At 37.9% G+C, this 15425-nt stretch overlaps 2 protein-coding genes across 4 annotated transcripts; one reads left to right on the top strand and one right to left on the bottom strand.

Annotated features, from left to right (window-relative positions):
* Positions 1–761: 761 nt before the first annotated feature.
* LOC141432964 (uncharacterized) lies at positions 762–15147 on the top strand. Its single transcript, XM_074094802.1, has 5 exons — positions 762–848; positions 1981–2052; positions 3049–3181; positions 13903–14062; positions 14982–15147. Exons 1-5 carry the CDS (start codon positions 762–764, stop codon positions 15145–15147), a joined length of 618 nt encoding a protein of 205 aa, XP_073950903.1.
* LOC141432509 (uncharacterized) lies at positions 4534–13572 on the bottom strand. Of its 3 annotated transcripts, none has more exons than XM_074094104.1 (5): positions 13444–13572; positions 7876–7979; positions 7185–7291; positions 6471–6689; positions 4534–5316 (listed from the first exon to the last, which is right to left on the bottom strand). In XM_074094104.1, the coding sequence occupies exons 2-5, from the start codon at positions 7955–7957 to the stop codon at positions 4750–4752; spliced, it is 975 nt and encodes a 324-aa protein (XP_073950205.1). In that variant the 5' UTR covers positions 7958–7979; positions 13444–13572; the 3' UTR covers positions 4534–4749. The 3 variants fall into 3 exon arrangements, with proteins under 3 accessions (XP_073950205.1, XP_073950206.1, XP_073950204.1); XM_074094105.1 differs by lacking the exons at positions 4534–5316; positions 6471–6689; positions 7185–7291; positions 7876–7979 and adding exons at positions 8889–9437; positions 10078–10290; positions 10362–10468; positions 10830–10930; XM_074094103.1 differs by lacking the exons at positions 4534–5316; positions 6471–6689; positions 7185–7291; positions 7876–7979 and adding an exon at positions 11063–13237.
* Positions 15148–15425: the final 278 nt, after the last annotated feature.

Here is a 15425-nt window from a genome sequence, read left to right on the forward strand (position 1 = left end):
GTATACCTACAACATTCCCACGATCTTCATCACTCCATGCAATAAAATAGTTTAGGTTTGAATTTGAATGGAACACATTCAGAAAATATTAATGTTTCTTTTGGCAGTTTGTCTTGAGTTTTGCTATACATCAAAACATCATCCCCGCCTATATACCTACGTCCCACTGCTGGGCACAGGTCTCCTCTTGGAATGAGAGGGTTTGGGCCGTAGTTCCCACGCGGGCCCAGTGCGGATTGCGGATTCACACACACCATGAATTTGCCTCTGATTTATTAACAGAAAAGCACAGAGTAATAACACATATACAAAATTTTAAAAAATACAACTACTAACTATCTACTTACTATTTACAAAACTTATACTAAATAGAAAATGTCTTCAAGGCTACTGCTTTGGGCACACCATTGAAGTGCTTCGCAGGTTTGTGCAGGTCTCACGATGTTTTCAAATACATCAAAACATCTAATGTAATCGTAAAAACTTATTTAAGTAAAATAGCTCTATACGCTTCCTAACTCTAAGCTGTTACATCTAAGTTTTCTCCAACAATAGGTCCACGGAAACACATTGTCACATAATTTTAATTTCCTTGTTTGTTTGTGTAAAAACTTGCGAACACGCGCCAAACGCTCGACCGTTTTGGCAAGGACCACATGCCTTTACCTTATTTTATTAACTGCGATTAAGAAAACAAACATTTTATTTCTCTAGAATTAATTATGTGGCTTATAAATTATGTTCCGATCTTTTTTGTGGGTATGTTGGTGTCGTGCGAAAGTGATTTAAAAAGTGAATCTCGAAAAGGGAGATTGTTCACTTTTAATCCGGTGAAGGAAGACATTAGGGTAAGTTTTTCACAATGTTTTCAAGAGTTTTAGCTGAGAACGCGCTCTTCCTTCATCAACCGCATAGCAAAAGAGTGGAATTCCCTGCCTGCAACTGTGTTTCCTGAACACTACAATTTGGCCACTTTCAAGTCCAGGGTGAATGAGCATTTACTTGGCAAGCGTGCTCCATCGTAGGCCTCATCCTCGCTTTCCATCAGGCGTGATTGTGGCCAAACGCAAGCCTATACTGTATAAAAAAAAAGTAAACGTCATACTGCGTTTCCAACAGAGGTGTACGAAGATGTGTTGCGAGAACTGTGTTTGTCATGAACCAATAAAAATGCTGCGCTGATCGAGGATACGTAAATGATTTATACTTCTCATGCTCTAAAAGTAGGTCCATATAGCCTTACGAGGCGGGATTAGAGTGTGTAGTTTAGTCCCTAGGGAGTAAAAGTAAATATTTTTTTAATTTACTTCGAGTAACGTAAACTCAAACAGCCAGTACTTGCTTAGTTTTTGGCATAAAATAAGATTGTGTGTGGACCATTTTCATGACGAAAATGTTACGTTCTTGTTCTTAGTCTACGTGGTCAGTTCTATGCTATAAAATACTTACCCTGAAAACTTTGAAATTGTTGTAGAGTGTAAATCATAAACTATTCAAATAAATTGATTATTCTCACAATGTCATTCAGTGATAGTGAAAATTATGATATCGAGCAAAGAGCAAAAGACATAATGGATAATCTTTTGCCGCCGAAATCTAGAATGATTTATTTAAAAACCTATGAAAGTTTTATGGACTGGAGGAATAAGAAACACAATAATTCTTTCACAGAAATGACTATTTTGTTCTCGCAATCGAAGTGAAAAATAGATTTTTACCTCGAGACTAAAAGTCAATATAAACCCTCCGATAAATAGACACTAACCACCTCGGGTATATATTGGCTTATTTTAGTCCCACGATAAAAAATATACTAACGTATCCTCGATCAGCGCAGCTCTAGTGAAAACAGCTCGGCGGACCGAGGATAGTTAAATGAAATGTTTCCATTGGTTCATGTCTAACGCATTCCTAGCAACTCATCATCGCACAGCTCTGGTGGAAACGCAGCCTTACAGGTGCTTTTGGATTCTTTTACAGGTAGACTTGGATATTTCGATCCCGTTCATTTCGATACCGGTGAAGCAAACCATGGACACTGCGTTTGGCTTAGTAAGTAGACAAATCCCACACTGTTTACAGGCTGACCAGGAATATAAAAAATCTGACGCGAGGGTAGCACATACTTTTTATATTGCAACAAACATTCTACTTAGTCATTATTGACAACGGTGTCGGTGATGTTATTTAAAGGAATATTTTCTAATCCTTCAGACTTTTTCTATGACAAATACTTTTATACATTGTGAATTATTTTCCTTCCAAGGCTATGGATAATCTTCGGCATTTTAATTTAACGCGCAAACAACGTTAAACTTTAACAGCAATAGACATATGACATTTGAATTTTTGTTACCAGTGCAAGAAATTAATTCTATTGGTTTTCCGCAATATGGCGAAGTTTTTTATAATTCTGGTCAACCTTTACGTGTTTTTGTTACTTTTAATATTCTCCTCATCCGATATTAAAGGCGTCGGGAAAGAAGTAGACCAACTCGCGTAACAAGACATGTATTAGGATCATAAAACACATTTTTTTATATTAATTTCTAAAAAAGAAGCACCTCATTGCGAAAGTGCATTTTTCTTTTTGTATAAATGTATATTTTTGGAAAACGAAGTTTTAGACTATGCGGTCATTACCTACTATTTTATGATTAAAATTCGGGTTTTGTTCCGCGTAGGTACCTTGATTTTGGAGGAGCTCGATATTTCGGCACAGTTGCGTCTAGTGATCATGGCGCATGTGGCGCATGCAACTGTGCCGAAATATCGAGCTTCTCTAAAATCAAGGTACCTACGCGGAACAAACCCGAATTTAAATCATAAAATAATATTTTTGGTATTATTGTTAAAAGCTTTTGATTTGTTTTCCTAATTTCACATTGAATCAATGACTCCTTGTTTTGATAAAGTCTACAATTCCGGAAAGAATACGGAATAAAGAAAGAGTATAATTATTGGAAAAACTTTCATTGACACGTTAACTAATAATTCTCTTCTAGACTACAACGTAAAATAGGCACTAATCGGAAGCTAAACTTGCAGGGAATACCATCAGTGAACATCAATATGCCTGCCCTGGTGCTGGGCGGCGCTATAGTGCTGGGTTCCACTTTTCTTCTACCACTTCTGCTCAAGAGTTTCGCTTCCCACCCGCCTTATCAACGATACGCAAAAAGTAAGGCTATTTACGGTAGTATAAAAGCAATACAAATCAATTTTCCAATGCCATCCTTAAACATTTCCATGAATGCTGCATGTTTTCCATGAATGCATAGTTTTCTGTGTAGGAAAATAGGTTTTCGCTTTCCTCGTTCTGGTCGAAGATCCGAACTTAAATCGAACTTCACTAGTCTGATAATAGAATGAAACGTATTTTATAATAAATTGAGTGTATTAGAAAATATATTAGAAATGGATTCGCTAAAATTCGCAATTTCTAATTTGATTATCATTTTTTTATTAATTTCAATTGACTATATTTTTGAAGTGTATTTGAAGTCTGTAGCGTTTTAATTTTGATTATGTATGTTTAATTTTGTATTTCTTCCTACCAATTTAATGTTTTATACGCCCATTGGCAAGACATAGAAGATCACAAAATGTCTTAACAACTCTGTATCTTACAGCCTATCTATGTTCTCAATAAACATTTTTTCTGATTCTGATTATGATAAAAATACTGGACTGGAATATTTTTTTCTTGCATCATCGAGATAATAGCAAACCCAATGTCTACATGCTCGTATTCTATAGGTTTTAGTCAATATGAAATTTTCTTATTATCTATATATTTTTAAGTATATATTGATTTGACAATTTTATTGATAATTAAACATATAAAAATTATTTTTAATTACAATAGAAAACTATAACCTAGTCAAATAACTCGTCCCTCGCCATTTCCCGCCACAAAGGTGCCCATAACGCTCGCAGCATTTCCACGTTGGATAGCTATGGACAGCCTTTGCACCAGAAATGACTCGGAGCGAGGGTCCTCCCCTTTTTGCCTGAGTCGACGGCCCAAATCACCCACAAAACGCTTTGCATCCGCTCCCCAGCAGCCCGCCGTCTCCACCGCCAAGGGAACGAATATATACCCCAATTATTTATCAAATTCATTTCTAATATACTAACTTTATTATAAAATACATTTCATTCTATTATCAGACCGGTGCAGATCATTTCAAGTTCGAATCTTAGACCATAGTAACCTATCGCAATGTTCTGATATTAAATGTCGTGGTGGATCCTGCCTTAGCCGGCCACACACGCTAGGTTATAAGTTATGTATTTTCTTATGGTTTTGTAGAACACAGCAGTAGGTTAGGTTTGTTTTATGAGAGTTCCGAAAAAAATATGGTTACGGAGAAAATCGTAAGTGCAACAGTTCGGAATAATATTTCACCGAAAAGACAGAGAACCGTCGTGGTAATTTTCCGTTTCAGGTATTTTAATAGCTCTACGTTTAAACTGGTTTGACTGTACCGGTACCCTATGGTATAAAAACGAAAATAAATTATTTACTCATAGTATACAATGTTTAATTTACTTTATACAGACTTTAACAAATCAAAACGTTCCAGTCAACAATATTTTACAACGCATTTATGATCTTATTTTACACTGCTCGCAGCATGTTGTTTGTTCATCACAATTTTTGCGCTATCATTTAGAACTGGAGCGTTAAGCTGATGATTCTTCTCAATAACAATCGGGAAGATAAATTCAAGAAACATCTTAAAGTTAACGGCAACGACTGCAACATTTCCTTTTACAACTCTTCTGCTTTACCTTCTCTTCTTTTTCTTTCGCTTTTTCTTTTGATGCAGGCTCCTCTTTGCCCTTTTTCGGTTTCGAAGGTTGCACGATTCCTGCATCAGCCGGGCTGTATTGTGTCTCCACATGAACGTAAACCTGTTTTTTCCTTGGAGACAGATCAAAACAGCCAAAGGGTGGAGTATATTCGATGTCCCAAGTAGCGTTACTAGACAAAGAGCTCAAAGATTCTTCTTGGCAAAGACATTCAGGCTCTTTAAAAGCTGGACACTTGTCTATCACATTATCAATCGCCGTTAGGTCATTGCAGTACACATCCATGTATGCACATCTGCAGATGTCTTCCGCAGCTTCGGCGAGAGCTCTTCTTATTTCAGCGTCTCTTTCTTTCTTTAGTTTGACCATTTTACGGGCCTCCACCTTAGCTTGCTCTTCTGGACTGCGCTTTTTCATGATCTTAAAGACCATTGGGTCACAATCTACGTATGGATCCTCGTTTTTGTCTAGTTCTGTTAAGTCTTTAAGAGGATTGACCTGAAAATAAAACATACGATTTAAAACTTGATAATGATTATTTGTTTTTTTTTATCGGCAGCATATTTGCTCAACGGAACCCAAAAACTTTTTTTTATAAAATCTGATTCAGGATTTTCAAATTGTGCCAATTGTGTTCCGAAATTATTTATTATATTATGTATCTAAGCAGATAATGTTTGTATGAAATAGTACACACACAATTCAAACACACGAGATGCAAAAAAACTTTGGTCTCGTGTGACACATACAATTTTTCACCTCAGCAGCGAGTACATCATTTAAATGTAACATAAGAATAAAACCACATATACCTACCTGTTCACAAAACAAACACTTTTTATTTTTAACATAATCCGATTATTAAGAAACAAATATAATAATCACATTTAAAACCATAAAAAAGTGTCCAGTAGATACAATACAAATCTCATACTCATTACAGTCATAACATGCATTATAATTTGAACTTAGAACTTCTTGTGCTATATGTCACACTTATTTTTTAATACTGCAAAAAGCCTCATCTTGGGGTCATTAAAAAGGTGGAACAATAAACGTATAATTTATTATAAATGATATTAAACATTTAAATATGAATTTAATTAAGATTTCTATTACATAAACATATACATAGATTTGTTAAAAATTCGTTCAATTTAACAAATATTTATTCCAACTGTAGAAGCAGTTAGTAGACCCAACACTGTACTCAGCATTAAAAAAAAATTAAAAAGCTACTTTGTCTCACGGAGTGAGCAAAATGCGATTTTGCTCACTGATTTCTCATAGCAAAACCTGCCTGTTTGAGGTGCTGAGGTGAAAAAAATATTATCCATACTAATATTATAAATGCGAAAGTGTGTGTGTTTGTGTGCGTGTCCGTCTTTCACGTCGAAACGGAGCGACGGAGTGACGCGATTTTTGGCATAGAGATATGGGCCAGAGTGACATAGGCTACTTTTAATCCCGGAAAAATGCAGTTCCCAAGGGTACAGCGCGCGGTACCCTTATTCCAGTCATTTTTTTTAATTGATAAAAGAAAGAACACGTTACCAATATTATCAGATAATAAAACTGAAGGGACTAATTATATACTTTTAGGAGTCTAGCCCGTCTAGCCTACCAACTAGGTACACTATACTATAACTTACTTGAATAATGAAAACGTCGCCTTTCCTCTGCACCTTGAGAGCCGGCTTCGGATCCAGCGGCTCTTCAGGTTCAGAGTCACCACCTCCTGTCTGGCCGGCCTGCCCTGGTTTGCGTTTCTTCTTCTTTCTGTCCTTGTCTTGCCCAGCTCGGGGACATTTGTACGTCATAAGCTTGGCAACACTTTTGCCTATAACGCCCGGTACCCAGCCCTTCCTTTGCTGCAATAATATAATAATCGGTCAAGAAAGAAACTAATAGGAATCAACAAAAAAAACTATCCTAAGCCTAAGCACCCCACAGAGCCTAACGGAAGAATGCATGCTCCTCTCCAGGCCTTCCAACAATAAATGACTGAGACAAGACTGTGTGGGTAGATAAGAAACCCCTCCAACCCTGTCTTCCTCGTAACGAACTCCAGGGAGTTGGAGACGTGCTGCGGGCTTTTTAGCTGCTGAGAGTCCGGCCATGCCAGCAGGTAGGTAGCCCATGATGGGTTTTTCCTGACTTCACACCCCGATCTGCTGTAAAGCATCTGTAGTAATAGGAGATTAGAAATCAGAAAAGGACAAAACGACTATCGTGCTTTCTACCTAGATAAATTATGTACTCTTTGAGAGAGTTACTATAGGTTTATAGGAATCACTTTTGACAATCGTATGAGATGATTGATCAAACATGAAGTGAAGCGTGAAGGGACTCTGCATAAGGTTTACCTTCATGCCTGGAACGTCTGGGGCATTCCAGAGCCAACCCATTGACGCAGGCACTGGGTACCCCGGCCTAAGAAACCGCGCGCATTGCTTGTGGCCGATTATCACTCCTGCAATCAAAACGTGAGGTAAAAACAAAAACTAGACACACAGATATAGAAATGGATCAATTTGGGCTATTAAAGCTAGCCTAGATATATTCCCAATTAGAGAATCTACATTGGCACATGATTAGCATCAATCCACTTGGGCACAGTACTTTATTAGGAGTAGATCTACAAAAGGTTTATATTTGCATAAAGTAAGCTAAGTAATTGCTTTAGCTCATTGATTGGACCTCCGCAAAGTAACGCCTGTTTCAATAACATTCAAAGAAGTAACAGCAGGTGGTAGGACCTTGTGCAAGGTCCGCCCGGATTGCTACCACCATCTTGCTCGCTAATCCTGCTGTGAAGCAGCAGTGCTTGCACTGTTGTGTTTCGGCGTGGAGAGTAAGACAGCCGGTGAAATTACTGGCAGGTGAGGTATCCCATCTTAGGCCTCTAGGTTGGCAACGCGTCTGCAATACCCCCGGTGTTGCAGATGTTTGTGGGCGGTGGTGATCTCTTACCATCAGGAGACCCACTTGCTCGTTTGCCATCCAGTCGAATAAAAAAAAAAAAAAACTTACAAAAAATTCTTTAACATATTTTACCTGGATATTGGTCGCCAAATGAATAACTGTATTTAGATTGATTCTTCTTTTTTTTCTTCTTATCGCCATCGTCATCGTCCATGGTGTTTATTGAGTTTTACGCTCTAAGAACAAAATCAAAATGCATATTCAAAAAAAAATCACCAAATCCTTATAATTTATGGCATGTCTCGAGTAAAACTAAGCGAGTAAAGTGAAAATATAGAATACTAGTGTTGACCCGCGGCTTCGCATACGTAAATCATTAGATCCAGAAGCTGAATTGAAAAATTTGTATTTTTAAAAATTCCCGTGGGAATTCCCGAAAATTAAATCGTGGTTTTTATTGACGTTACATTAAAACAATCATGTCCAGCCCAGCGGTTGTTGTTTCGAGATTTTATCGCTATCCCGTGGGAATATCGGAATAAAAAGTAGCCTTTGTTTTTTTCCACATGTCCAGCTATCTACATACCAAATTTCATCCAAATCCATCCAGCCGTTTCAGATTAAAGGAGTAACAAACATACTCATATAATTTTTTTTTGTTTTTTTTTTTTTTTTTATTTAGAAACAAATAGTCTTACACAAGAATTTTGCAATATTAGTAGGATGACGCTATTAAACAATCTTCTTGGTTTTTTACGATTGTGCCGAAACCCGTATGCAAAATCTGACAACAATGCAATTGATGCCATGTAAGATTTATCATAAGTTAAATTCTCATGCAAATTATCATATTACTGAACGATTAACTGGTCAGTAGAAAGAACTAGACTATAAAGAAAGTTGCTTAGTTTCTTAAGCGTATGATTTAAATCCAGTGACCAAACTCAACTTCGAAATAGCTTTGGCCTACAATTTCATGAATTAAAGGAGCCTAAGGAGGATGTGGATAAAAAATGTTAATTAAAAACACACATCGCCTATATCTACATCATTAATGAAAAATAAAAATGTAAAAGAAAAGACTGACTTTCAAAGTAATTTATAATGCACTTTAAATACACAGTAACAACAAACACCAGACGGCTAAATTCACGCAACTATCAACGACCCCCACAACAGACGACCCTTTTAGAGGAAGGTTTCCTACTCCTCGCCTTTACAGATGAACACGACCTCTTTGTCTTCGTTTCTATCCCTGCATCAGCTGCAGTGTATTGAGTTTCCACGTGGATAAAATTCTTCGCTTTCCTTGGAGCCAAATCGAAACAGCCAAAGGGAGGAGTGTATTCTATATCCCAAGTTGCATTACTCGACAAGGAACTCAAAGATTCCTCTTGACAAATGCAACCGGGCTCCTTGAATGCCCGACAGCTGTCTATAACACGATCGATCGCAGATAGATCATTGCAAAATACATCCATGTAAGCACATTTGCAGATATCTTCTACAGCTTCTGCAAGAGCTCTCCGGATTTCTGCGTCTCTTTCTTTTTTTAGTTTAACCATTTTGCGAGCCTCTACTTTAGCGTTTTCCTCCGGGCTGCGTTTCTTGATGATTTTGAAGATCAAAGGGTCACAATCCACGTAGGGGTCTTCGGTCGGCGATATTTCCGTTAAATCTTTCAGTGGATTCACCTGTGAAATAAATAAATCACTGTTAAAATATATATATTTTTATACTATTATATACAAGAGATATAGCCACTTGTGTCTTTAGCTTGTTATCATCGACCAACTATATTGTATTGTATACTAATTGCATCCGAAGACAACAAGGTTCCATCCCACACTATATATACGTCCCGCTGCTGGGCGCAGGCCTCTTATAAGAGATGAGAAGCGTCCCCAGGTTACCAAACAAAAATGTTCACACTGAGCCACTGGAACTCGGTATTACAATTTGAAACCCAGTCGGTATTGGAATCCGGTATTGGTACTGGTACCAGATAATTAAACACATGAATACGAGAGACAGGGCTGATCAATTGCGTGGGAAATCAGACTTTGGGTTTAACCAGTGCTTGAAGTGGGTACTAAAGCAGTAACGGCATCTTTATTTCGATTCTGTAGTATCAGAACCTAACAAGTACAAGCTTTGTTTGTGGCGAGGAGCATATAAGCACCCCACTTTAACAACTTTCCTGGCTCCTCCGACGAACGAGACATTATGCACATACATAAGTTACATTTTGGTTCAAACGACTGTTACCTGTATCTCGGCTGTTTTGTTAGTTTCAATAGGCTTAAATAAAAGACTCAATAGTGAACAACTAACCTGTATAGTAAACGTGTCTCCTTTCCGTTGAACTTTCAGCGCAGGCTTCGGTTCCAAAGGTTCCTCTGGTTCAGAATCGCCGCCACCCACGGCCTGGCCAGGCTTCCGTTTTTTCTTCTTCTTGTCTTTATCCGGCCCTCCTCTGGCACATTTGAAAGTCATGAGCTTAGCCACACTTTTGTTTATCACTCCTGGTTGCCAACCTTTTCTAGGCTGTTGTAGAAATAAGAATAAAATTAATCACGAAAGCTTAAAGAAATATCATGCCAGTGTTTGTTACTTGCCTTCATTCCTGGTACATCTTTAGAGGTCCACAGCCAGCCCATTTCAGCGGGCACTGGGTACCCAGGTACGAGAAACTTCTCGCATGTTTTGTGTCCAATAACAACGCCTGCAATAAGAAAATAAAACAATAAAATACAATTCAATGACTCTACTGAACACCACAAACCACAATATGGTAAACAGTACAGAAGACAGAGGTACTAGAAAAAAATCCAAGGTAAGCAATAGGTGGCCTTATCGATTCAAAGTGATCTCTTCCAGACAATATTTACAATAGAATGAAGTAAAGAATAGATGTCAGCACGTACCTACTAACATATTAAACATACATACAACATATAAATTTGCCACAAATAAAAATAGACAACTATAACAATCATGCACAAGACGACAGATAATGCAATGAACTATGCGGTCTTAGTAAAAGAAAAAACAGTAATGATAATTTCACATTATTTTTATCTTACCTGGATAAGTGTCTCCAAACGTATAGCTGTATTTAGATGCATTTTTCTTCTTTTTCTTGTTATTATCGTTCTCCTCCCCCATATTTGAATTTTAAGCCGCTCTAAGAACAAAATTATATTTGTTTTTTTTAGTCACTCAACGAATTTATCAGGCTAAAACTTAGTATGTACCTACTTAAATCATTTATCTTTGAACAAACGTAAAATGTAAAAGTAAATGAAAAGCAAACAAAATTGCAGTTGTATAAAGTTTATAATTTGATCTTAAAGACTTAACAGGGTTACAAAATAAAACAGTCAATGATGAAATGCTTTCACTGCTTGTCTTTCTTGAACTTTTCTTGTAGAGCCAATTTGTGAGTCCCGCAGCAACTCTTGCCCATCAACGACAACAGAACCTGTTCCTTGTCACAGCATCTTTTTTCAGTGTCCACATTGAATTTGTTTACACATCGTAAGTCATTGTCTTTCTCGTTTTTCAAGTATTCTTTTAGGGCGGTTTTTATTCTCTCGTATTCTTTGGAACAGCAGACTTTGCCGGCGTCACTGTAACTTGGAGGCTGCGGTGGCTGTGCCGCGGTCTTATACATCCTCGCGAACCCGTCCGGGACAGAGCAAGGGCGGCCAATCACAGGACACGGACCAAGTTTGATAGGTGGCAAGCCATACGGTAAGGGCTCTGCCGCATCCTCGTCATCCTCAACCTTCTTATTTTCTTCATCTTCTAACATCATCGTGACAGGACATGTAGTTTTATGTTTGTATAAAGGACAGTAAGGCTTATGTTTTTTTCTGGCAGCTACGTTCATAGTCTCAGTTAAACAATCACAGTCAAAAGTTTTGCATGGCGGAGATGGTTTTGGTGGGCTACACTTGCATTCTTTATCATCGGGAATTTCCGTACAGTTGTAAACTGCTACTTTTCGACTAGATGTAGTCATGCCGACGTTGTACACAAGCTGACTGTTAGACCCCAGACTGCGTGTCGACGATTTATTCTCTAGTGATCGTACATTAGGCGTGCTACGAGAATTGACAACTTCGGTATCCACAGGAGGAGCTGTAGGACCATTCGATCTCCGACAGCAGCACCCTCCTCCAGTCTTCCCACTTAAAGTGCTCGAATCAAGGTTAGAATTGTTATTCATGTTCGGATACTGATACGTGAACTCCTTTCCGATCATAGCTTCATTAAAGCCAGGAACCTGGTGAACACTAAAGACATACGCTACTCTGGTACCGCTTTGCTTTGGTGAGCTACCCTTACTACCTGGACCAGTTGCATTGAGCTTGTCCTCCTGGTCTTTGCAGGTATGCCCAGGCTCTGTCACACCGCCGCAGCCCGTGCAAACAGCCTTCTTGCCAGTCTCCTCGCTTGCGTCAGGACATGTTTCCCGATGATAACGATCATCTTTACAATCACAAGCTCCACAAATCTTTCCTGTAGTATTTTTAGTACCTGATACTCCTTTAGCTTTATTTTTGTAACTTTCTAGATTCCTTATATAACATCTTACTTTATGTGCTAATGGGCAATTAGTGTTACCACATGGACCCGTAATATCTCCCATGCGAATCTTGTCAATGGCATATTGCTTTTTATTAACTTTCTTACCACCATCCGGTTTAGACTGACATGAGGTGTCAGCACTTTTTCCAATGCCGCAACTTTGCAGCTCTGTACAAACCTCTATCTGATTATTAGCAGCGTTAACTACATCTGGATCTTCTAGTGTTGTTGTTTCGTAAAGGCTGCCGACCATGCAGAAGTTAGGGTCATCTCCCTCTATACGTTTGCAGGAGAACATACTAGGAGCTTTGTCTGTTCTAAAAACAAACGTTTCTGGATCTTTCAACAGTTGCTGGAATTCTGTGATGATAGCTTCACCCAAAGCGCTGACTCTAAGAATAAAGGTAATTTCGCCTACTTGCCCGCAACAGCACTCCGCCATTAGCGGAGTGCGCTGTTTGACGGACAAAGGATCGTGGAGTTTGCAGGCTTCGGCGCTTTCCTTTAGCATGTGGTAGAACTGGGTTTCCCATTGCATGGTACCAATTCCTACAAATATCTCTACTTCGTTTTCGTCATCATTCCAGACTTCTATCTCCAAAGGAAACTTACTCAGTGTCATGAGCACAGTGTCGGGGTAGGAGGGGAACAAATAAGATTTACCAACTCGGATGGTTCTGGACCATTTTCTCCGCCCATTTTCATCGCATTCTACAATGTCGTCTGGAACGTTGTCGTTCTTAGCCATTTGCCCCTCCTTGATGATAAACTGGACCTTCGGTCCGAACTTTATTTTAATAATTAGGCTCTTGTTTGCCCCGCTGTCCTCATTGTCGGAGGCGAATATCGTCACTTTGTCAATGAATATCTCTATTAAGTACATTTGCTCCATGGTGACCTGCCGAGTTCAACAGTTTTGAGTCAGAATACACTTCACCATGTCCCTTTTGTATTTAAGTATAGCCTCCTTAGAAACTTTCACGGTTTATTGATAATATATGCACATTAGTTTTGAACAACCGAATCATGTTGGTAAATAAAATTTGTCGTAAGAAAATTTAGTGTTTATAAGTAAAATATTCAAAATAGTACAAAAATACTCACGGTTTAATAGTTGCTTTTCCTGTGCTAATTAATTCATTACTATAGACACTGAAAATTTTATTTTGTAACCCGAAAGTTTTTTACAAGCCTTACACAACTGACATGTTTGTGATGAGTATCATCATTCAAATTGAGAATGCCATAGCCAACAAGTTTTTTTTAATTTCATATACAAAAATGCCTAAACACGCTGCCAGAAGTATGAGAACGGTTAAAAAGGTTTGATGTGGTTATTACGTTATGCCTAATTTTCTTTCCTTTTCACCAAATTTTTACCTTTATAGAAATTAAGCATTGGCAGTATTTTTAAATCATGCATCATCCTTATCCTTTTTTAGCACTAAGAGTTACAAAGAGTAAGAGATGCCTCGAATATAAACGCTGGTCTTGCCAACAGCTATTGCCTTGTTCTATTGCATATTGAACGTATAAATAATAACCCTCACTTTCCATTCTCAGTCCTAGAACACACTCAATTCGGGGTTGATGAGTTACTCGGCTTCGCCAGTAAGATGCTGAACAACGGTGGTGACGTGCACGGCTGCGCCCTTCGGATAGCCTGCTGGACTGCCCAAAGTGGACAGGAGGATGCACTGAAAACCTGGGGTAAAATGATGAGGTAAAATGCACCATGAGCAACCTGTTGGTTCAGCTGCTGTTAATTTGTTTTTTTTTTTCGTCATAATTTTAGTGCCCGTAGTTTCAGAGTAAGAGGAGGAATGGTAATTTTTGTCTATTTTCTTATTTACTTACTTATCTTCAAATAAAAAATATATATTTGCTATTCTCACGTGCCATATCGTTTGATTTTTTAACCGATTTAAAAAAAAGAGTAGGTTCTATTTTTACTAGATTTCCACTGTATGTATTTTTAAATTTTCTGATTCATTTTACTTGGATTGTGTGAAGTGAAGCGAGGTCACTATCAAACCTATTAAATAATATACTTACTACTCAAAAGAAAATAGGCTCACGTGAGTTTCATGAGTAAACGGAAAATACTAATACCTATATAAATATAATTCTTTTTAAACATTTCTTGTTTTAAAATGGTTTTATTAATACAACAACACAATACAATTTTTTTTCATTCAATTAAAATGTATTCAGATAAAAACAAAAATGCATTTTGATTTAATTTTACCGATGAATCTCAAGTGGCCCTTATTTTCTTTTGACTAATTAACCGACTTCTTTCTTTTTATGTATATTCACCGATTACTCTGTCAATGGAGCGAGCGTGAATGAGAATGTTGGGAGAGGAAGGCCTAGACGAACGTACCACGATCAAATCGGGGACGTTCTGAAGAAAGGTCGGGTCAGGAGTACTCTAAACCGACGTGCATGCATGAAAAGATTGATGAATGTAGAGGAAGCGAGATTTGTATGCCAGAAGCGAGGTAAGTGGAAGGATGTAGTCTCTGCCTACCCCGTTGGGAAAGAGGCGTGATTTTATGTATGTGTATGTATGTATATACTCCGTATGTAAACCGATTTTCATTTTTTTTCTGTTTATTAAAATGACTCCTTCTTTTCAGTAACCAGCTAGTATCAGCCTTCGTTAATGCAACAGCAGTGGAAGAGGCCATAACTTATGGGCGCCAGGGTCGTGATTGCACGGTCTACTCACCATGTCCTTTGAAGACTGACCATTACTCCAATTTGATGAAAAACCTAGCTGTACTCACAAAGGCGAATAGATAAAGCTTGCATGTTATTTCGATTTTGTATTAGAAGTTGTATTTTGTGATTTTATCACTGTTAATAAAGACTGATGAGATTTTATCATTGTAAAATTGTGTTAATTATTCCTTTTACATACTCAGAGGCAAATAAATTGCACTATCTTTAAGTACTAATCCATACTAATATTATAAATGCGAAAGTGTGTTTGTATGTTTGTCCGTTTTTCACGTCGAAACGGAGCGACGGTTCGACGTGGTTTTTGGCATGGAGATAGTTTATGAGCCACAGAGTGACAT

The sequence above is a fragment of the Choristoneura fumiferana genome, chromosome 11 (assembly GCF_025370935.1).
Source record: "Choristoneura fumiferana chromosome 11, NRCan_CFum_1, whole genome shotgun sequence".
Taxonomy (NCBI): domain Eukaryota; kingdom Metazoa; phylum Arthropoda; class Insecta; order Lepidoptera; family Tortricidae; genus Choristoneura; species Choristoneura fumiferana.